General features: G+C 52.0%; 1 protein-coding gene across 1 annotated transcript in view; it reads left to right on the forward strand.

Annotated features, from left to right (window-relative positions):
• The window catches only part of CNGB1 (cyclic nucleotide gated channel subunit beta 1), an 80,513-nt gene extending 58,186 nt beyond the window's left edge, over positions 1–22,327 (forward strand). Inside the window, exons 24-33 of the mRNA XM_036275359.1 lie at positions 204–268; positions 1,087–1,209; positions 4,635–4,776; positions 5,442–5,601; positions 7,596–7,693; positions 7,791–7,874; positions 10,259–10,377; positions 10,622–10,768; positions 16,991–17,207; positions 20,393–22,327. Coding sequence (XP_036131252.1) covers positions 204–268; positions 1,087–1,209; positions 4,635–4,776; positions 5,442–5,601; positions 7,596–7,693; positions 7,791–7,874; positions 10,259–10,377; positions 10,622–10,768; positions 16,991–17,207; positions 20,393–20,626 — 1,389 coding nt within the window. The 3' untranslated portion in view covers positions 20,627–22,327. The remainder of the gene's footprint in view (positions 1–203; positions 269–1,086; positions 1,210–4,634; positions 4,777–5,441; positions 5,602–7,595; positions 7,694–7,790; positions 7,875–10,258; positions 10,378–10,621; positions 10,769–16,990; positions 17,208–20,392) is intronic.
• The last annotated feature ends 819 nt before the right edge of the window (positions 22,328–23,146 follow it).

Consider the following 23,146-nt stretch of genomic DNA (forward strand, 5'->3'; position numbering starts at 1 on the left):
TTTCATCGGTTTAGTAACTGGAGTTTCTGGCCCTGACCCCTCTGAGGGCAAAGACCTCTGATTTTGAATGTTCTCCATCCCCCTCCTGCCAGGAGTTTCAGGAAGAACCTAGTCCTGGCACCTGTGGGGAATGGGCTAAGGGGTGAGGGCAGGGTGTCACCCCACGGACAGGGGCTGCCCTGATACCTTGCTCTCTCTCCCAGTACATGGCCTTCTTTGAGTTTAACAACCGCCTGGAATCCATCCTCAGCAAAGCCTACATTTACAGGTGAGACCACACACACACAGGCACACACACACACTCGCATGCAGATACACATGTACGCGCACACAGACACACATGCACACACATGCACGCACATGCTTCCATGCACAAGTGTTCTCCACCCACATCACTTCACCGGGGCCCTGCAGGCCTCACCACCACCGGAACTGGGCCTCTTCCTGACCCTTTCGGAGGGATATTTGTTTTTTAAAGAACCAGGAACATCCCATTTCCCCCAATTGTAAGAAGGTCAGTGTGCATTGCTCAACCTGCATTTCCAGGGAGCTGAGCCTCATTTTGGTCTCAGTTCAGGGAACTGACCCCTGCCCCAACCCCTCAAACATGGGGGACCACCTGCAAGGGCACAGTAGGCCATCTGGTGGATGTTCCAGGATGGAGCACGAGACGAGCCAGGCCATGCTTGGGGACAAGGCTCCACTCCACCTCTCGTGGATTGGCACTTCTGCACACACCTGTCCCTTCTCTGCCCCTCCTCACAGACACGCTGCCCCAGGACTATGTGCACAAGTTGATCTGTGCCAGTTCCAGCCCTGGTCTTGCCAATGCTGTTCACGCTCCACCATTCTTATGCGCAGTCTCAAAAGAGCATCAGGTTGGCTCAGTCCAGCCAGTGCTGTTCCCATTGGCCAGTGCCCACTCTGCCAGGCAGCTGGGCAAGACCATGCAGCTCCAACAAGGGCATCTGTGGGGTGGGTGTCAGGAGAGGTGAGGACTGGCTTGCTTCCTGGGTCCCTGCCCCTGGGTGAGACATCATGGCCACTCTTTCTGCTGCTGTGTTCATGCCTGTCTTTCTTTCGTAGGGTTATCAGGACCACCGCCTACTTGCTCTACAGTTTACACTTAAACTCCTGTCTGTATTACTGGGCGTCAGCCTATCAGGGCATTGGCTCCACTCACTGGGTTTACGATGGCGTGGGAAACAGGTGAGCCACAGCCGTCCTCCTGGGGCCATACCTCATGCTGAGGACTCGCGCAAAGAAGTCCCATTGCCGCATGTGAGCGAGGCCTTGGGATCCCCAAGGAACCTTCGACATGCTAAGGGCCACGTCTCCAAATCCTCACTAAGTTAACATTTCCTGAGTGCCCGCTGCATGCCAGGCAGAGCGGGCACAGACATGAACAAGACCTGCTGGAAACACATTTTCAGCACCCCAGAGTCCAGGAGAGTTGGCAGATTCACCGCACATGTGTGGTGAATCCATCCTAAGGGCCCTGCTGAGAGGGAATGGGCCAGGCAACCTCAGCACAGATCCCAGGCATCACTGGCGGTGCAGGATCTGGCCAATAAGGTGAAACCCATGTGCCCATCTAGAGAGTTGCATGCACAGTGCGACATGCTCAAATGATGTGGTGATGGTGATGGCGATGGCGATGATAATGATGATGATGATAATAATAATAATAATAATAATAATAATAATGATAGCAGCAGCAGCACTGGAGAAAGGTTACAATGTACCAGCCCTGTTCCAAGCACTTAACATCATCACTCACTTAACCCTCCCAGCAATCACGCAGGAGAGCTATCATCACCCCACTTTACAGATGAGGTAAGAGATGTGCAGTGACTTCCCAGGTCACACAGTTCCTAAGTTAAGAGAGCTGGGATTTGAACGAGGCAGTGTGGCCACAGAGTCATGAATGTTGCACCGTCTGCCCGGTGCTGTAGACGTGGCACGGGACAGTCAACTCTGAAAGGTTAAGTTTGGTCCTGGCCTGGTAGGTGGAGAGAAGGGGCAGAGCAGCCTTGCAGGAGGGGGCAACACGAAGAAAGGGGCAGGGTCGCAGAACCATGGAGTCGGGGAGCTGGGTGCAGTCCCGTGTTGCCGGAGGGGTGTGTATGGAATTACCTGGGAAGGTAGGTGGGGCCAGCTTGCCAAGCAGCCCCCCACCTGAGCAGTGCCACCCTCACCTTTTAGGCTTTTGCTGTCCAATAGTGTAGCCACTAGCCGCATGGGCTGCCAAGCACTCGAAATGCAAGTGCAACTGAGACGTGTGGGACATGCTAGTCTTTCTAAGGAGAAGTTTCTGGCTTTCCTAAGATTCTCCTGGGAGTCTGTACCCCCACAAGCTAGGAACCCCGTCCTGGGGCTGGGCCTAGCACACCCTTCACGTGCAGGCCTCGGGAGGGTAGCCAGCAGGGAGGCCGGAACGGGACCGCATCCTGTCTGGGAATTCCTGCTGCGGGGCCTCGGGAGCTCTCGGTGCCCGGCAGTGGAGGGGCACCTTTCTTGGCAACACTACTGTTTTCCAAATGAAATCCCACAGGGAACACTAGCATATGCTCAAAGCTCAAGCAGTGAAGGAGGATTCCCCTAGAAGTCCAACACCACGGATAATAACAGTTCCCAAAACAATGACCATTTGCTGATGCCTGCTGTGGGCTGGGGCTTGAGGACCCAAGTTCCTACATATCTGGGTCCTTCACCCTGTTCTGCCCAGCCTGGGGCATGCAGGAGTCCCCACAGACCCAGTGACATGGGAGGCCCCTAAGATGTGCTGGGCCAGTGGGAGATTCCTCCAACCGGGAAGGATTTGAGGGAAGCCTGAGGTTCGTGGATCTCACTCCTGTTTCCTTCCTGATGGCCCAGCTGCTCGCTGCAGCATCCCCGCCTAGTCCTGCTAAAGCAGTGGTTCTCCGCCTTCCTAATGCCTGACCCTTTAACACAGTTCCTGTGGCGTATCTGCACGTGGGCAGACCCGCCTGGAGACGGACGGACAGAGGAGCGGGGTCTCGGTTCCTAAGACCATCAGAAATATGTGTTTTCCGATGGTCTTAAGCAACCCCTTTGAAAGGGTTGTTCGACCCCCAAAGGGGCCGTGACCCACAGGTTGAGAAACGCTGTGCTAAAGGCTGTTTCATGCACCCTCTGGTGGCCATGAATGGTATGATAGGGGACTTAGAGCAGGCCTGTGCTGTCCTGAGATGGCCACGCACCAGCTGGTAATGAGGTGCAGGGCAGCCCAAAGCCCTGCCCCAGGCCTAGCAGCTAGTCAGAGACAGAGACCTTCCCCTCTGATTCCCAACAGCCTCTGCTTCTCCCCTCTTTACATGTTTGCTTGCCTGTCCCCACAAGACGGTGAGCTTCCTGAGAACACAAAGAATCTATTGTTCCCACCGCAGGCACATGGCAGGTAGCAGCCACAGTGCAGGCTCACGGCTGACGCTTACTGAGAGCCCACCCTGGGCCAGAGGTTCTTCAGCACCTCCTTCTTTCCTCACCATCACCTGTGAAGGACGTTTTCTACTGCCATGCCCACTTAGCGGAAGGAAGCTGAGGCTTGGTGACATTGAGTCCTTTGTACAGATCATGCAGCTAGAAGGGGGCAGAGCTGGGTTTGCGCCATGTGGTCCTTCTCCAGAGCCCCTGTTCTGACTGTGACGCTGCATAAAAAGCTGGTGAATGGCACCCTGGGGAGGACCGGTTTGGGGTCATTCTCAGACAAGATGACTTGCTAGCTGGGTGATGTTCTAGATTTTGAAGCTGAGCAGGGACCCTGGAAGCGTGGGTGTATCATGACACTGGAGCTGGGGCAGGCTCTGGACAGCTCCCATGTGCCCTGGTAGGAGGACAGAAAAGCTGGCAAGATTGCCCCTTGACCCCTGGGAGGGCACGGCCAGCAGGTGTGGACAGGCGTAGGAGGGACTCTTACTGCTTTGTGATAATAAGACAAGTTTGGGGCATTGCCTGGGCCTTCTATCACAAGAAGGACCCATCACCCATACCTCCCTCCCAGTGGTTCATGTGTGTGTGTCATGGGGTTACTGATGATGGGGTGAAAGCTCGGAGAAGCAGATGACACCCTGGGTTCTAATCCCAGCTCTGGAACTTGAGAGCTGGTGACCATGAGTGTTCCCTTTCCCTTTTGGGGCCTCAGTTTTACTTTCCAGAAAATGGGTGGGCAAGGGAGAGGGTCAGGAAAGGTGGTCCTCGACGTATTCCGACTCTGAAGGGGCTCTTGCTTTCCATGAACCAACGGGATGACATACAGAAGAAAGATGGAAATGGACAGACTATTGAGGGAAGTGGAGGGAGCCCAGGCATCAGGAGTCAGAAGGTCCGGGTCTGTCCCCCTGCCAACTCTTCCTGACAATCTCCTGGAGCCTCAGTTTCCACGTCTGTAGATGGGGGTGACCACGTCTCTGCAGGGTTGGGGCAGAGCCGCAGCTACCAGCTAGCACCTGTGAGCACGCGGTGGGACTGCAGAGCTCTGCGGGGAGAGGCTGTCACCCCACACTTCTAAGCCTCGAAGTTTCCTTTCTTCACAGTGCACACCTGCCAGAGCGGGCCACAGGGTCCGCAGAGGGGCCTGTGAGGACTCAGCTCCCTTCCCCTGCTCTCTCTAGTTACATCCGCTGTTACTACTGGGCTGTGAAGACCCTCATCACCATTGGCGGGCTGCCCGACCCCAAGACGCTGTTCGAAATCGTCTTCCAGCTGCTGAACTATTTCACAGGCGTCTTCGCTTTCTCTGTCATGATCGGACAGGTAGCTGGGTCACTTGTCTGGCTTCCCACCCACCTGCCTGCAGGGCCTCTCCCCCCCTGCCGACAGAAGGGTGCCCATCTGTGCCCGTGCCTTTAGACTAAGCCTGGGAAGGAGCTCTGGACTCAGAATCAGGAGCCTGGAGCGCTGGGCCCATTCCCTCTGCGAGGCAGCTTCCATCTGACGTGGCTCTTCCTTTGGGATATCGCGGGGAGCCGCGCTGAACGGCTTTCTGCCAAGGCTGGGGGCTTCTGATGTGCGGGGGGCACAGCTCACATTCTAATCAGGGCAGGAGATGGCAATCAGCGATGCTCAGAGTCCCCTTTGAGGGGCCCCGCTCTGAGGGGCAGTGCAGAGGGCATATTTCCTGCAGCCGGGCTCAAAGTGGCCTCTGGCACCAAGTGGCTGTGTTGTACAAGAATCTGCCCAATGACGCGTTCCCTCGTGTGGCCTCAGGGACCTGAGGCTGCCCAAGGGGCCAGCAGCCTTGCCCTACGCACCCCCCCCCCTGTCTGCACAGTCTTCTGTGTGTGTGAACTGGGTCTCCCTCTCTCTGATCTCCCCCATTGCGCCCCTGGTCTGTGTGAAGTAAATGTGCCCATGACACATGTCCCCAAAGCCCATGCCATGAGCCCACTGTGGCTGCCTTGTTCCCTCCCTTGCCCCAGATGAGAGACGTGGTGGGGGCCGCCACGGCGGGGCAGACCTACTACCGCAGCTGCATGGACAGCACAGTGAAGTACATGAACTTCTACAGGATCCCCAGGTCCGTGCAGAACCGCGTCAAGACCTGGTATGAGTACACCTGGCACTCCCAAGGCATGCTGGGTAAGACTCCTGCTGCTGGAGCCCTGCCCTCCTGGGCCCTGCCCTGGTCCTGTGTCCCGAGGCCGGAGCCCTGGGGCCTCTCTTGGCTGTGTCCCTCCATTAAGTGAGAGGGGCCTAGCAGGCCTGTGAGGTGCCCTGAGCTGGGCCGTTAGAAGACCTTGGAGACTGAGGGGCTTGTCTTCTGGAGGCCCCTCCCACCTCACTCCACCCACCTCACAATGGGTGCCCATTGGACGTGGAAGTGCAACTGAGTCAGGAGAAAAGGAAGTACTACCCCTCCAGATACACACACACACACACACACACACACACACACATATACATAATATATATAATACATACATATATACATAATATATATATTATACATACATATATATACATTTCTTTGTAAATTTGTTGATTATATTTTGCTTCTGACATTATTTGGCTACAATTCTTTTAATTCACTGTTGTTTCTGCTTTCTTGTCCATGATGGGGTGTGCTCAGTAATTCTTACAAAGTGGGAGAATCTTACCTGAAAAATATTTCCAGATGTAATGAAATTTTCAAATTCTAAAGGGAACCATTAAGCCCTGGCCAGTTTGGCTCAGTGGTTGGAGTGTCGGCCTGCGGACCAGAGAATCCCGGGTTCGATTCCCGCTAGGGGCATATACCAAAAAAAATAAAAAATAAAAAAATAAAGGGAACCATTAATAAAATCTGAATATGCTAATTATATGTTAAATTTTAAAATATATATTTTTATTGATTTTTAGAGAGAGAGAGATAGAACTATCTATGAGAGAACATTGATTGGCTGCCTTCTGCATGCCCCCCCTCGGGGGATCAAGCTCACAACCTGGGCATGTGCCCTGACCGGAAATTGAACCAGCAACCTCTTGGTACATAGGACCATGCTCAACCACTGAGCCACACTGGATGGACTATATGTTAAATTTTTCCAGGTTTTTTAATCTTTGGAAGCTAGTCTTTTTGTTCTCAGGGGATGTCATTTTGGAGGCTTCTGAAAAGCCCATAAAGCCCAACTCCCCCAGCAAAATAAAAGGGCCTCATTGCCTTCGTGGGGTTCCCTCTGGTCTAAAGCCACGCCTCAGTCCAAGGCTGTGGACAATGAGTGTTAGGATCTTCGTCACTATCCGTTACTAGTACATCGACTCCACAGTTTACAAGGCAAGCTCACCTCCATTACCGCATTCTGTTCCAGTGACAGCTTTCTGACATCTGTATTGTTCTCCCCTTTCACAGGGGTGCACACTAAGGACCAGAGAGGGCCCTGACCTGCCCAGGCTCACTCAGACCTCAAGCCCATAAATAATTGTGGTGCAGTGGGCAGGGCATTGGGGACTGGGACAGGTCCAACATTCATTTCATGCCAGGCTCTCTCTGGGCACCACATGGTGGGCAAAACAGATCTGGCCTTCCGGTCCTGGGTGGGCTCTGGAGTTCTACATCCTGGGTGGGGTCCTGAGTCCATCCCCCTGGGCTGCGTGGCAGTGGAAAAGTCACTGCTTTCCCAAGCTCCCCTTTCTTGTCTGTAAAGTGGAGATAATAGTAGTGGGCACCTCCTGGGCTGCTGGGAGGAATTAATAAAATCACCTTTATAAAGCATTCTGTGAAAACAGTGCTCGAAGTACTTTAGTTCTCACTAATGTGACAGAGGGGAGGGAGACAGATCATGAACAAGCAATGGCATGAAAGGTGTGATCAGTGCTATGCACCAGCACAGCTAACATTGTAGCTGGGGGTCTCGAGGGAAGGCTTCCTGGAGGAGGAAACATTGGTGCTGACTTCTGAAGAATGAGTAGGAGTTGACCAGGAAAGTGCACATAAGAGAGTGGCATCTGCGAAGGCGAGAGAGGGCCCCGTCCCATCTGCAGCGGTGCTGGTGGCAGAGGAATGGTGTGGCCCGGCCAGTGCAGTGCAGACTGAGCCCTTGTGTTGGGGAGGAGCCTGGTGGTGCCTCTCACTGTCGCCAGGGTCTCCTTTGCAGATGAGTCAGAGCTGATGGTGCAGCTTCCCGACAAGATGCGGCTGGACCTCGCCATCGACGTGAACTACGACATCGTCAGCAAAGTGGCCCTCTTCCAGGTATGGCCCACCCAATGGCCTACCCTCAGGGCTCCGGGAGGCCCCGAGCCCACACCTTCCTCTGAATGGGGCCCCTTTCGGCTCCTCTCCGGGACAGGGCTGCGACCGGCAGATGATCTTTGACATGCTGAAGCGGCTTCGCTCTGTCGTCTACCTGCCCAACGACTACGTGTGCAAGAAGGTGAGGGGCCTGAGGCGGCCACAGTGCCGGCTGGGGCTGACTGCCCCCTGGCTGTCAAGAGCGGGGCTGGAGGGGTGCCAGTAAGGTTTGGGGGCACAGGGAGGGCAGGATTGGCGGGGACAGAGAAGAGTGGCCGAAGCCCCAGGCACTGGTCAGCTGGCCACAGGGCTCCAGGCTGCTTGGCACCGGAGGCTTTGCCCAGCTCTAGGAGCAGAACTCATATGTCTCGGACTTTGCTCCCTGGACACGGGACCACGGGGGTCAGGATGGGGAAGGCTACTTTCCAGAAATGGGAAGCGAGCAGCCTCAGGAGGGGCAGGGCCTTAACTGTGTAGACGGAACTGTTACCAGGGTCTGGTCCTGCTAGACCAGAGCGGTGGGGCAGGGCCAGGCCGCAAACTGATGGCCTTGCATAGATGTTTCCTGGTTTCTCCTCATCTTAAAGAAGGAAAGAAAATAAAGTTGAATTAGCCCCGAACCTTTAAAAGGGAAGGTTTTACATAAACATCAGATTTCTGGCTGCAAACAGAACATCTCATAGCCCCACTGAGCCCCACTTTCCCCAATAGCAAGAGTCCGCTGGAGGGGAGAGGGCTGCCCTCAAGGGCATCCTCGTCCTCTGTCCTGATGCCTCGGGCCCCCCCCTCCCACGGCCCCACACCAGGCTGCCTTCGTTCCGCTCCATTACCCACCCGATCCAGGAAAACGTCTGGGTTTGCATCCTGGGTCTAGACAGTGTCTAGGGCCCTTCTGCTCCTACTCTCTGGGATTCAAGGTCGCCTGGCGAGTGAGTGGTCAGCGATGAGGGAGCAGAACCAGATTTCAGGCCTCTTGTTACAGAGCTGCTCACAAGGCCGGTGTGTCTACGGGGCTAAAAGCATTGCCCAAGCAACCCCTCTAAGACGCAGAAACCCCTAGTCCAAGAAGGCCCCGCTTTTCAAGTTGTATGCTTCAGAGAAGTTTCTGGAAATGAGACCTGCGAGGAAAAGGGGGAAGTGTGTTATATATGGCTGAGAATTTAAAGCTGCAGCCTTAGAGCCCAAGAGGGGTTTGGGCGCATTTGTCTGGCACTGAAGCTGCTTCCTAGCTGTGCGCCCTTGGGGAAGTGGCTTGCCCTCTCTGAGCTTCTCTCTTCTCATGGGTAAAGTAGGGCTGCTGAGAGCACCTCCCTCATGGTCAATGTGACAGACACAGGGAGAAAATAACCACCTGCAAGCCAAGGAGACAAGCCTTCCCTCACTGTCCTCAGAAAGATCCCACCCTACTGACACCTGATCTTGAGCGTCTAGCCTCCAAAACTGTGAGACATATATTTCTGTTTTATAAGCCACTCAGTCTGTGGTGCTTTGTTTCAGCAGCTGTAGCGAATGAATACAATGGCCTCAATCCCAAATTAAATCAAATGAATGAATGAATGAATGAATGAACAAACGAACGAACAGCTTGCTTTGGACGCCATCAGAAATCCCAGTCTGCCACACGAGCCTCTGTCCTGGTCCACTGCCTATTGGTCTTACCTGCCATGTTTATTTATTTATTTATTTATTTATTTATTTATTTATTTATTTATTTTTATCCTCACCCGAGGACATTTTTCCATTTTTTGTTCAGGTAGAGTGGGAGGGAGAGAGAGGAACAGAGAGAGAGAGAGAAACATCAATGTGAAAGGAACACATCGAGTGGCTGCCACCCGCACAACCGACCAGGGCCGGGGACAAACTGCAACCGAGGTACGCGCCCTTAGCGGGAACCGAACCCGGGTCTCTCAGGACCGCAGGCCGACGCTCTAACCGCTGAGCCAAACCGGCCAGGGCTTACCTGCCATGTTTAAAGGGAGGAAGACCAAGGACAGGTTTGATTCATTTAAGAACATTCACTGAGTATTTCACACATGCATGACCTTCTTGACAAAAAGGAAGAAAGTTCTGTTTCCCTGTTTCTGTGTCCAACTTGACGTGGTGCTGAAGTGTGAGGGGTTTGAAGAGCTCATCCTCATCTCGATAACCAGCCCAGGCACGGTGGCCTGTGATGGCCTGGGGCGGCCTGGGGATGCCTCAGTAAAATGGTTGCAGAGCAAAACTGGACAGCAGAGGGCGCCATTCACACACGCTCACCAACCACTCACTTTGCCTTCCAACTGCAATCTTCCCAACCCGATTCATTTGTTCTAATCTGAACCAAATTCTACATCACCCACAAGGATGGTAGCAGCTACGCTGGGCCAGGCACAGCGCCACACTTTGTGTGCACATAGGATTCGGTGCGCACAACCACCGCACAACCTCCTGGTGCACAGGACAACACCCAACCAACTGAGCCACACCAGCCAGGGCCTGTGTTCCCTTTTGCTGATTACAGAGGGACTTTCCCCTTCTCTGTTTCAGGGGGAGATAGGCCGCGAGATGTACATCATCCAGGCAGGGCAGGTGCAGGTCTTGGGTGGCCCTGATGGAAAGTCTGTGCTGGTGACTCTGAAAGCTGGATCTGTATTTGGAGAAATAAGGTCAGCGAGGAGCTAGGTGAAGGGAGGGAGCGTGGGCAGAGGCCGGGGAAGGGCAGTGGGTGGGACCTCACCCTCAAGGGCTTTGGTGGGTCTGAGGGAACCACTGGGGACACAGCCGCAGCACCTGCTGACACGCTGTCACTGTGTGGCTGCCACCGTGCTTCTGCAGGGGTGGAAATGAAGGCTTTAGTGTGATTGAACTGAAGCCTCCGCAGGGCCTCACCTCCCTCCTTCCTCTCCCCAGCCTGCTGGCGGTAGGGGGCGGAAATCGGCGCACGGCCAACGTGGTGGCCCATGGCTTCACCAACCTCTTCATTCTGGATAAGAAGGACCTGAATGAAATTCTGGTGCATTATCCCGAGTCTCAAAAGTTACTCCGGAAGAAGGCCAGGTACTTTTCGAATTTTTATTTAGAAAGTTCATATATACTTTAGTGTACATTTCTGAAGGGCTAAGACTTTCTCTCACATAACTGTAGTACCTGTGTCAAAATCAGGAGATGCAGTGTTGAAACATACTGTTATCTCACCCCAATCCATATTCGAATCTGGTCATTGTTCCAGTAGTGTCCTTCATAGCTTTCTTTTCTTTTCCACTCCTGGGTCGAGCGGAGGATCCACTGTGCTGTCTTGCCACATAGCTTTGGTCTCCTTCGACCTGGGATCAGAGTTCCTCAGCCCTTTCCAGTCTTTGATGACTCTCACTTCTTTGAAGAGGACAGGCCAGTTACTTTGTACAACGTCCCTCTGCAAGGAAGAGTGCTCTTCCCTCCCATTTGTTTATCTATCTATGTCAGCATGGGTTTGCTTTATTCTGTGAATATCCTGTGATTATCGTTATTTCGATGCACAGTTAGTTAGTTAGTTAGTTATTTCGGTGCCAGATTTGGCCAGTGGGCACCTCTTCAGGCTGGCGCGAGCGGTCCTTTGTGACATCTCCGTCATATTTTAGCACTTTCTTGCTTATAAGGAAGGAATGAGATGCCTGGGCTCGTCTTGTACTTTCCTGCTGCAGCCTCGGAAATGGCTCTTTCCCCAAGGAGACTTGCTTCCTTTCAGAGGGAATGGTTTTTAGAAGCCAAGATCTGAGTACTGAGTGCACTCACTGCTACAGGGGTGCTCGTAGGCCTCCAAAACACATGCACGCCTGTGTATACAAATGCAACGATATGGAGAGACACACACATATACATATATCAACATCTGCGTTTTCTGTTTGTATCTATCTATATTTAACAATTTCAGTCCAACACCACAGAATTAATTCTAATCTTCTCCTTTTCCATGTACGTAAATTCCTTCTACAACACTGAGAAATTTGACTTTCTTTATCCTCATCGCATCAAGATAGAGAAAGTAGCATCAGAGTTACTCTTTGGTACCACTGGAGGAAAGAAATGCTTCCGAGTGCAGCTCTTTCTGTCTTTAGCCAGAGGACACATGATATAAGAGTGTGTTCAGTGGATTAGTTCTTATTCCCGCCCGAGTGTGGTTGTTTTGTCCACTTGAAATACAGCTGGGTTTGCGTGTTTCATTCTGCATTCCATTCTAGAGATCCGAAGTTTTGTGTGGTTTTGAATATGTGGAACATTAATATAGTACCAAAAGTCAATCTACTGTAAAACAGGACCCTCAGAGAAGGATCCCAGCTGCTCCTGCCATTGCCACCCACCTCCTATAGGAACCAAGTCTCATTCGTTTCTGCTTTTGCTTCCTGTGTTTCCTTTTGCAAAAATAGGCAGATCCATGAATGTTTTCTGATCCCCGTTTCTGTCCTGCACAGAAGGTAGCATACTGTAGATTCTCTTTTGCACTTTGCTTTTTTTTCACATGACCACAAACCCTGAAAAGCATTTCCTATCAGCCCATAGACATTCTTGTAGACAGTTGTAAACTATTCCTGTGAGTGGACAGTCAAGCGATTTCCAATATTTTGACATAGAAACAGTGTTGCAATGAAGAACCTTGTACACCTGCATTTTTTATTGTTGGGGAGTAGGTAATTTCTTAGAAAAGCATATTTTTGCTTTCAAAACCTTTATATCAGGTTTCAAATTGAATGATGGAGGCCACGTGGTATGGTGGAAAACCCACAGTAGGCTTGGGAGGCTGATAGAGCTCAAATCTCATCCATGAGTGGTACTGACTGTGTGACCTTGAGAAAGTTACTTAACTTTTCTGGTCCCAGTCTTCTCCCTTGTGAACTACGGTTCCAGTTTCCAGGAGAGTGCCTGGTCTGTGGGAGAGCTTAATAAAAATGTTAATAATAATTGTTCCTCTTTACCCATTAAATTGCCTCTATACTTTTTCCCTTGGATACTTTTAAATTCACATATCTGGTTTCTGCCCTCCCTTGCCTTTTATCGCACATTCTTATTTTTCACTCATTCTATGAAGTAACACCATAACTAAATTGCACAGAGAGTAGCCATGGTAAAAGGAACCGAGTCGCCAACATCTATTCATACAGCACAATAATTTATTGAGTACACAGTTCGAGGCCCTGGGGACACAGCAGGGACCAGACAAAGCTTACATTCTAGTCGGGGAGACAAACAATGGAGAAACAAATGGCTATGTGGTGTGTCAGCTGGGGATAAGGGCTTCTTGGAAACACAAAGCCACGTGAGGGGACAAGAGGAAGCCATCTGAGATAAGTTGGTAAGGAAAAGCCACTCTGAGGAATTGGCCTTTCAACTGAGCCCTGCAGAGAGAAAGGAGTGAGCTGGAGTCCTGCCTGCAGGGAAGAGCATGCCAAGCAGAAGGCAGAGCATGTGCAAAGGCCCGAAGGAGGCGCAGGCTCAGTGTGCGTGCAGACCAGCAAGCAGACGAGCAGGACTTGCTAGGGGGCAGGAGAAGCAAGGGGCCGAGACTGGGTGGGGCCTGCGGGTGAAGCCTGTCCTGGCTCTGGCTTTAACTTCGAGGGAGAGAGGGGGCACGCGGAGTTTTACAAGGGGAGCCCCTTGGCAGCACCCAGTGAGTGGACACAGTGTTGATATTAGAGCAGGATGCACACGAGGCCCTGGGTCCCTTGGGGAAGGAAGCTGCCCCGTAACTCATCTTCCCTGGCTGCTCTCAGAGAAGCTACTAGGCCCTTTCAAAGGCTGGTTGCCCCGAACTTTTCCCCCTCTCCCGAGGGCCCGGGAAGTATGAGGAATACTCATTGTTCATGGGTCCCATATTTGCAATTCGCCTCCTAACTAAAATTGACTTACAACCTCAAATCAATACTCAAGGGTGTCCACGGGCATCGGTGGGCATCCGTGGGCATCCGCAGACCTGTGCAGAGCAGTGAAAACTCGGAGTGCATGTTCCAAGCTGAGGCTGGGCAAGGGGATGCTCTGCCTGTAAACTAGTGTCTTTTTCTGTGATCTGTTATGTGCCATGATTTTTACATTTCTGTGAAATATTTTGGTGATTTTGCTACTTGAAAAGGGCCCCCATGTGGTCCTCGTGTTCCTAAGGGCAGGAAGGCTAGGATGTGCCTTTGTTCGGGCGTGAGTGATGGAGCTGTTGGCCCTGGGGTCACTGCGAGGGGATCAACAATATGTTAAATGAGATATCTTTAAACAGAAGCACACGCAAGCCAGGTTATGTATTGACCCGCAGATGAAAATGTGTTGAGGAACGCAGAGGCCTCGTCCTGACATCGCCCAGCGGCGACGGTCAGGAGTCCCTAATTCAGTGTTTGCAGGGACCTTATAGAACTTACTCAAATAATGGGCATTGACTGTTTATGTCTGAGAACTGGCTCCAGGACCCGCACCCTCCCTCCCTCCCCCTGCAAGAGGAGCACTGCTCAGGAAAGCCATGCACTGGCTCCAGGACCCGCACCCTCCCTCCCCCCCCTGCAAGAGGAGCACTGCTCAGGAAAGCCATGCACTGGCTCCAGGACCCGCACCCTCCCTCCCCCCCCTGCAAGAGGAGCACTGCTCAGGAAAGCCATGCACTGGCTCCAGGACCCGCACCCTCCCTCCCTCCCCCTGCAAGAGGAGCACTGCTCAGGAAAGCCATGCACTGGCTCCAGGACCCGCACCCTCCCTCCCTCCCCCTCCCCCTGCAAGAGGAGCACTGCTCAGGAAAGCCATGCACTGGCTCCAGGACCCGCACCCTCCCTCCCTCCCCCTCCCCCTGCAAGAGGAGCACTGCTCAGGAAAGCCATGCACTGGCTCCAGGACCCGCACCCTCCCTCCCCCCCCCTGCAAGAGGAGCACTGCTCAGGAAAGCCATGCACTGGCTCCAGGACCCGCACCCTCCCTCCCCCCCCTGCAAGAGGAGCACTGCTCAGGAAAGCCATGCACTGGCTCCAGGACCCGCACCCTCCCTCCCCCCCCCTGCAAGAGGAGCACTGCTCAGGAAAGCCATGCACTGGCTGCTATTTCATTCCGTTGGCTGGGTTAGGTGAAGCTTGGCCAAATGGGCCAGATCCAACGGAGGCCTGGCTCCTGCCCTGCCCGCGTGGGGCAGCCAGAGGAAGGAGGAGGGGCTGATTCTGGTTCTCTAGATGGGCAAGCTTGAGGAGAGCGGCAGGGGTCACATCGGAGCGCTGCCCATCAAGAGAGATGCCGTCTGAGAACCACAGGCCCTGGGATGTCTGAGCTGGTAAAAGCCACAGGTGAGATTCTGTCTAAGCTTGCCGCTGTGTGGGAGACCGAGGCCCCAAAGAAGTGAGGCGCTCAGCTCTTTGACTTGGCCCCTCGAAGAAAAGGGGCACAACTGTCTCAAGCATGCACTTCCTTCAGGAGTGAATGCTTGATCCTAGTTACAGTGAAATGCATGTCGTCTGAAGATGAGGCTCAATTTCCTTAATCTGGAAATGTCCCAAAAGCCCGCTCGGTGTTTCAAAACAGAGCCAGCCGTCAGCAATCAGCAAAGGTCCTTATAGATAGTTCTTTTGTGTCATCGTGGTACCATGCTGAGCCTTCCTGCAGACTGGTGTGCAATGAATTATGGACTCAAATAACACGGGTGACAGTGCCAGGCATGAAAAAGGCCTCTGATGAATTGTCATGTGTGTGTTCTCCTGGGGGAGCCCCAGCTAGAAAATGCAAGTCTTGGGCAATTAATATCAATATGCACAATTTAAATCCATTGCCTCTGATTAGATCAGCAGCCAGTGATGGCCTCATTTTTAAACAAACACATTTTGCTCGAAGCCTGATGAATGAATTTGCCAATTAGCAGTGTAGGCTCTCCTAGATTGCAGGCGAAATCCATTTGTTCTTGAGCTGAACCACTCATCATAAATTGGTAGCGTGAAGAATTCCTTAGGAAAGGCTGGAGCTCTGTGGGATGGAAGATTCGATCCTCATTTAGGGAAGCCGGGTGATATACTGCAATTAGTCCGGGTTGTTATGCTGTCTCTGCCACTTCCTAGCAACCTTGGGCATGTCACTGTCCCCATTCTGAGCTTCAGCTTCCCCAACTCTCACGGGTACAATAATCCCAGCCCTTTTCATGTTTCAGGGGTGTTGTCTGCACCCGAGAAGAGTATGACCATGATGCTGCTTTGTGATCATTAAGGTCTGGGATGCTGGGGTCAGAGGCATAAGCTCTGACACTTCTTAGCTGTGTGGCCTTGGGAAAGTTACTCACCCTCTCTGGACTTCTATCTCTCCATTTGAAATGAGGGGAAATAATAGGACCTACCCGAGGATTACCGTGAGGCTTAAATGACAGAGTGTGTCATCAGGTACCTATTGCTGCACAACAATATCACCACAAATTCAGTAGCTTTAAACCACACACAGTTATTATCTTAGAGTGTCTGAGGGTCAGAAGTCTGGAGACGGCAGGGGCGGGCCCACTATGAAGCTGTAATCACGATGTTGGCTGGAGCAGGGTTTCATTTCAAGTTTAAGTGGAGAGGGAGCTGTTTCCAAGGTCACGTGGTTGTTGGTGGAATTCAGTTCTTGTGGTTGTAGGACCGGGGCCTCAGTCCCTGGCTAGTTGTTAGCCAGGGGCTGCCCTTAGGCTCTGGCCACATCACCTCCCCGCTGTGGCCGCTTGCTTCATCAAACACAAGGCTTGTCCTTGCAAGGCTGAGATCACAGTCCTGGGTGACACATCCACAAATGTGGTGTTTGGTCACCTGTGCTGTCTTCTGTCGATTGGAAGTAAGTCACATGTCCCACTCACCCTCCGGGGTGGGGATCGCAGAGGTGTGAACACCAGGAGGAGAATCACAGAGGCCACCAAAGTGTGATGGGCACAGGGCCTGACAGACACCGGGTAAGTACCAGCAGTGGTGATGGGGCCGATGGTGAAGTGACGATGAAGCAAAAGGAGGAGAAGCAAAAAGTGTGGGTCCTTTTCCATCGGGGCATCTTACTGCTGACTCCATACACTGAAGTACCCTTCATTACTTCCTGTGTGACCTCAGAAAAGTTACTCAACCCCTCTGAGCCCCATTTCCGCATCTGTGGGGTGCAGGCAATGAGACCCCCACTGGGTGTTCTGACCACCCAGTGAGATGCTGTGGACCTTGGCTCAGAAAGCGCCCTCGGAGATGGTCCGTCAGCCGCCCCGGCCACACGAGCCCGACGCGAAGGGCAAGGCGGCCGCGCCTTCGCGCTGTCCCAGAGCGCTGGCGACCACTTGCTGCTTTCTTCCAGGCGCATGCTGAGAAGTAACAACAAGCCCAAGGGGAAGAGCGTGCTCATCCTTCCGCCCCGGGCCGGCACCCCCAAGCTCTTCAATGCCGCCCTGGCCGCCACGGGAAAGATGGGCGCCAAGGGGGCAAAGAGCGGCCAGCTGGCTCACCTCAGGGCGCGACTCAAAGAGCTGGCTGCGCTGGAGGCGGCTGCGACGCAGCAGCAGCTGCTGGAGCAGGTGACGTGGTTGGGCCCCGTGACCAGCTCTCCACTGCGTGCAGGAGGAGGCGGGGCTCGAGCACCGCAGGCGATTTTAGGGAAGCCCTGCCTTTCTTTCTGCTCAGGGCTGGTTTGGTTGCAAATAACAGCAACAGCTCATGTTCACTCAAGAAAAGACATTTATTGGGCCAAGTAATTTAAAAGTTCGGCCAGCCCTGGCCGGTTTGGCTCAGCGGTTAGAGCGTCGGCCTGCGGCCCAGAGGGACCGGGGTTCGGTTCCCGCTGGGGGCGTGTGCCTTGGTTGCAGTTTGTCCCCGGCCCTGGTTGGTCGTGTGGGTGGCAGCCACTCGGTGTGTCCCTTTCACGTCGAAGTTTCTCTCTCTCTCTCTCTCTCACTCTCTCTCTCCCCCCTCCCTCCCACTATCTGAACAGAAAATGAGAGAATGTCCTCGGGTGAGGATTAAAAAAATAAAATTAAATAACAATTAAATAAAAGTTCAGCCAAGGCTGGGTCCCAAAGCTCAAATGATGCTGACAGGACAAGGTGAGCCTTCCATCACCTCTGCTTTCCTCGGGGATGACTCCATCCCCAGGCTGGCCCCAAGAGCTCCAGCATCACACCCTCCTGGCTTAGCAACTCCTCCGGAAACTACCTCCTTCCCAGTAAGTCCAGCAAAAACTCCTGGGCTCACTGGCATCACATGTCACTTCCTGAGCCATTCAGTGGGGTGCTCTGCAGAGGCTCACATGCCCCTCCCTGTGCCGAGGGGCAGCAGTGGATCTCCCAAAGGGAAGTCCTGACGTGGGCGGGGAATATCCCTCCCTTCCCAGATAAAAGTGATGTTCTCATAGTTAATGCTGTGTCTGTGACCGTTTAAAATATTTAGAAAGGCGACAGGCATGGTGCTGACTACCCCTACCCCCATAAATCTAAAGGGAATTTTAAAATTAGTTCTGGGACTTAGTTCTGTGACTAATGCCCAGAATGCCAATTAGAATGATTGCATTAATTATGTCTGCTCATTACTGTCCTTTAGGGAGGCTGCTGGGCAAGGGGGATGGGATCAGGCAGGAGCTCGGTGGCAGGGAAGGGGCAGCAGTCCACGTGAGACAAGTCACAGGAGCTCAATCCAGGCTGGTGTCAGAGTCCAAGAAATCTGTCAGGAGCCATGTGACAGCAGGGGTCTGAGGAGTGATAGCAAAGCCACCTGGGGCTCCAGTTCTCCAGCGACAGTCACCAATGGCCCCAGAGAGAGGGCAGACACAATTGTCTGGCTCACAAACAGTCAAGGGCAGCGTCAAGCTGGAAGTTGGGGGTCTTTCGAGCTGGCTGAGTTGACATGAGCTGTAAGAGTGTTTTCAGGATAGCGACAGACTTTATCTGAAATGGGATCCTAATGTTAGCTCTTCACCGAGGCAGCTTGGAGATGTGAATTAAATTTGCACGAATGTTCCAATGAAAGCGTTTCCCCCGCAGCTCAGAACCAGGCAGAATGGCAGAGAGCATGGAGCTCTTAGATGGCCGCTCAAAGACACAGGCCCACATCTGGGCTCTGTCCCTCCAGCTGTGTGCCCCGGGGGCTACACAAGCCTTCGAGACTCTGATGCCTTGTGGTTGCCACGTGGGGTGTCAGAGATGAAGTAGGATATCCGGGACGCCTTTTACAAAAGCATTTTGAACCTGATGAAGCCCTGGACCAACCTTTCCATGATTCTTCTGGTTCCATTTATAGTAGGATGCTTGGGGAAGTCCCACAGTGGGCACCATTTGGGCATCCTGCCTTGGAAGTGTGCTGTCAGAGTTTGGAGTGGACAGAGCAGATGGAACAGGTGTGACAAAGATGCAGATACACTGGCGCAGAGGGAGTGGCAAGTCCCCCAGATGCCTTGGGTTCTAGGAGCATCTTTCCCCCATCCTCTACTCCCCTTCCTGCAACACCTTAGGACTCGGACAAACTTCAGGGGTCTCTGTCCCTCACAAGCACACTAATGCTCTCACTTTAACTCAGCACCACCATTTCAAGGGGGCCTTGGACATCTGTATACCCCCGCTCCTTCTGGTCCCCGTGTCCTTTTGTGCAGAGATGGGGTTGGACAGGGCAGGAGCGGCCATGGGTACCCACAAAAGTATGGGTTTTCAACCAATTCCCTACTGATACACAGACTATGGCCAGCATCCACAGGGAGCCTGCCCTCTGGAGGCTGGAGGTATCCACCAAGTCCCCAAACATGGGGCTCAGCCCAGCCTAGTGCCAGCAGCCCTTGGGGATCTCAACCTTTGAGACCTTTCAGAAAGGTGGCCAGGCCACAGCTGCTCCAGCCCTCATCAGCCTTTTTCTTGTTTGCTTAGAGTTTTTCTCATTTACCCAGGAGCACACAGCCCTGGAACTGAGGGGGCAGGGAAGGGTTCAGCCCTGTGATTCAATGGAGACCTAAGATATCTCCCCAGGACCTTCCACTAAGTCCAACCAAGACTCTTTTTTATTTTTTAATCCTCGCCCAAGGATATTTTTCCATTTATCTGCAGAGTGGGAGGGAGATAGAGGGAGAAAGGGAGAGAGAGAAACATCGACGTGAGAGGGACACATCAACTGTTTGCCTCCCGCACGACCCCCACCAGAGCCGGGGATGAACTGCAACTGAGGTACATGCCCTTGGCCGGAATCAAACCTGTGACCCATTGGTCTGCGGGTCGGTGCTCTAACTCTCAGCCAAACCAGCCAGGGCCCAATCAAGACTCTTTTTTTTTTTATCCTCACCTGAGGACATTTTTCCATTTTTTGTTCAGATAGAGTGGGAGGGAGAGAGAGTAAGAGACAGAGAGAGAGAGAAACATCAACGTGAAAGGGACACATCGAGTGGCTGCCACCCACATGACCCAACCAGGGCCAGGGACAAACTGCAACCGAGGTACGTGCCCTTAGCGGGAACTGAACCTGGGTCTCTCTGGTCCACAGGCCGACGCTCTAACTGCTGAGCCAAACCGGCCAGGGCCCAACCGAGACTTAATCCGTAAACGTCCCCCATAATAGATTGTCTCTACAAGTCACCCTGATGCAGCTCTGCCCAGTCTTCCATTCATTAGCTTGCACCTGCTGAGCACTCCACCGTCCTCTTCCTTGGGGGTCTGACAAGGGGAACGGGGAGGTATCCAAGGCCCCTTGAATGTTCTCAGCCTCACCAGTCACCCCTTTGAAATTCCAGGCCAAGAGCTCAGAAGACTCCACGGGAGAGGCAGGCTCCACCGCCCCCCACCAGCCTGCACCCCCAGAAGCCCCAGCCCCAGGCTTTCAGCCACCTGCCTCTCCAGGGGCAACTGAGGAGGGGACAGCTGGTCCTGAGGAGCACTCGGTGGGGATCCACATGAGCCCGGGCCCGGACCCTGGCAAACAGGTCCTGTCGGTGGAGATCCCAGAGGAGAAGAAAGAGGTGGAGTGAGGTGCCCCTCCCATGCGTGCCCAGCAGCCAAGATGCTGGTCCACAGTGGTGGCCTCAGTAGTCTCAGCTACCTGCTGGCCAACATTCCTGCTCCAACATCACCAAACTTCCTAGTGTCTCTAGGTTCCCACCATCACTTGAGAACCCTACCTCCCTTGACTATTATTGTAAAGAACACTACTTTTTTCTATTGTGAAAGTTCACAGGTAGAAGGGGGCTTTGACACCACGGGATGCTTTGTTGGAGACATCAAGGGTTTTGAATGTTGGGGGTTTCCCTTCAGGAATCTGGCTCCCACATTTCAAGGACAGAAGTGTCCAGCGGAAAGGCAGGCAGTCGTCCTGTCCCTTTGACTCAGCAGGAATCGGGCACCTCGAACCCCGCGCAGGACGCTCTTGCTGAGCAGTCACGCTAGGAGCTCGATGCCTGTTTTTGTCCCTCAAACTAAAAGCAGAACCTTCATTTCCCCTGTGAAAAAATCACCCATTTTTAGGTGGGTCTGAGCATTTCCTAATCCCAGGGTCAGGAACAGATGTATCTAGTTGATGACATATCACATGATCTGAGTAGTCATAGCATTGAATATAATGATGAGCGACATCATTTTACCCTTTCAAAAAGCTTTTGTTAATTTATTTTAATAGGTAGTAACATATTTACATGGGTATGAAAGGATACCCAGTAAACGTTCTCCCTCTTACCCCTGGCACCCAATCTCCCTGGCCCCCTTCCTGGAAGCAACCACTATTATGGTGAATTTGTTATAAAGAAACTTGAAGCTTTTGCAAAGAAATGTATGATTTTCGTGTCTGGAAGTATCATAACATTTACATGCTCTACCACCGGCGCGCATTTGCACTATTTCCAATCTCAGGCCAGTAAACAGAACACTGCAATAAAAAATTACGCACAGACATCATTTTACTGGTAAACACTGTTTTTAAATAGGAGAAGTCTGGAGGTTTGGGCTAAGTCTTTTCTTTACCATCCCCATTTTTCATTCTCACACTTGCACAGCATATTCTAAGGTCCAAGCACAGAGAATGCTTTCGTCTGTACCAAGTATTTCAGATACGTCAATAAAGTAAGCACCTTGCTCTTCATGATGGCAAAATGTTTCCAGGGCACCTCACTGTGAGATCCTATTTTATAAGGATTTTAAAATACGAACATACTTATTCTTTTCGATAGCAACCCTTGAATGTATACTGCTTATTATATAAAGTGAGAGATTTTTAAGATTCCCAAGAATTCTCCTGGAAAAAAAAAAAAATTGATTTTGAGATGAGATTAACAGTGTCTTAATCTCACTGAGCTATCTCATTAAACTTGACAATTTCACAGAACTTGGATATTAGATACATTTAATTTGAGGCCAGCATTATTCTCCAAATAGGGCGGAATGGGTTGATCGCCAACGTATGGATGGAACAGCTCAGAACACGGTAATTCTGCAGCTGAACCAGGACCTTTATTTATGTCGGTTGAGTCTCTACTAACTTAAAATGTCTCAGCACCTCCTGAGTTTTGGTAGAAAATTAATAGCAAGCTATTTTTTTAAAACTACATAAACATTTTAAATAAAATTAAAACCAAGAAGTTGTTTAAAATTTCATTATCAAAATGTGTTCAGCTACCTGGAATATCTTCATCTGTTTTCCTAGTAAACGTGAACACTGCATTTTACCCTCTGGCTTTCATCCTATTACAATGTATTGTCATTAAAAGTATTTAGACAAATGTTCCTGGCCTGTGGATTCATTTCAAAAACTGACCATGTATGACAGACACTTTTTTTTTTTAATCCTCACCCGAGGACATTTTTCCATATTTTGTTCAGATAGAGTGGGAGGGAGGGCGGGAGGGAGGGAGGAAGGGAGAGAGAGAAAGAGAGAGAGAGAAACATCGACGTGAAAAGGACACATCGAGTGGTTGCTACCCGCACGACCCAACCAGGGCCGGGGACAAACTGCAACTGAGGTACGTGCCCTTAGTGGGAACCAAACCCGGGTCTCTCTGAACCGCAGGCCAACACTCTAACTGCTGAGCCAAACCGGCCAGGGCGACAGACACTCTTTTTTTAGAAAAACTATGTTTATTTCCTGGCTCAGGCTTCCTGGCTCATCTCCTTTGATGTCTTTGGGGCTGTCATCCAGCCTGCATTTCTGTGGCTGAGTGATATCCCTGTGGCATACTTTATCAAACCTCTTGGGCCCTAGGATTCTAAGACCACCCTCCCCCACCAATAAAAAAAAATAAAAAACAAAAAACAGCCCCTTTATATCTGGTCTCACCAACCCAATTGTTTATAATTTCCCCAAACCCACTCGACTTATTCGAATCTTGAAGAGCACGGGCTCTGGGTTCAGATTGCCTAGCTTCCAACCCCAGCTGGACCATGTCCCACGGATAATCATGGACCTCTCTGAGCCCCAGCAACCTCATCTGTAACATGGAGATAATACATTGCATGGCACAGGGCCTGTGATGATCAGACTGGCATCCCAGCCTGAACGGGCA

Source organism: Molossus molossus, unplaced genomic scaffold (genome assembly GCF_014108415.1).
Source record: "Molossus molossus isolate mMolMol1 unplaced genomic scaffold, mMolMol1.p scaffold_m16_p_21, whole genome shotgun sequence".
Classification (NCBI taxonomy): domain Eukaryota; kingdom Metazoa; phylum Chordata; class Mammalia; order Chiroptera; family Molossidae; genus Molossus; species Molossus molossus.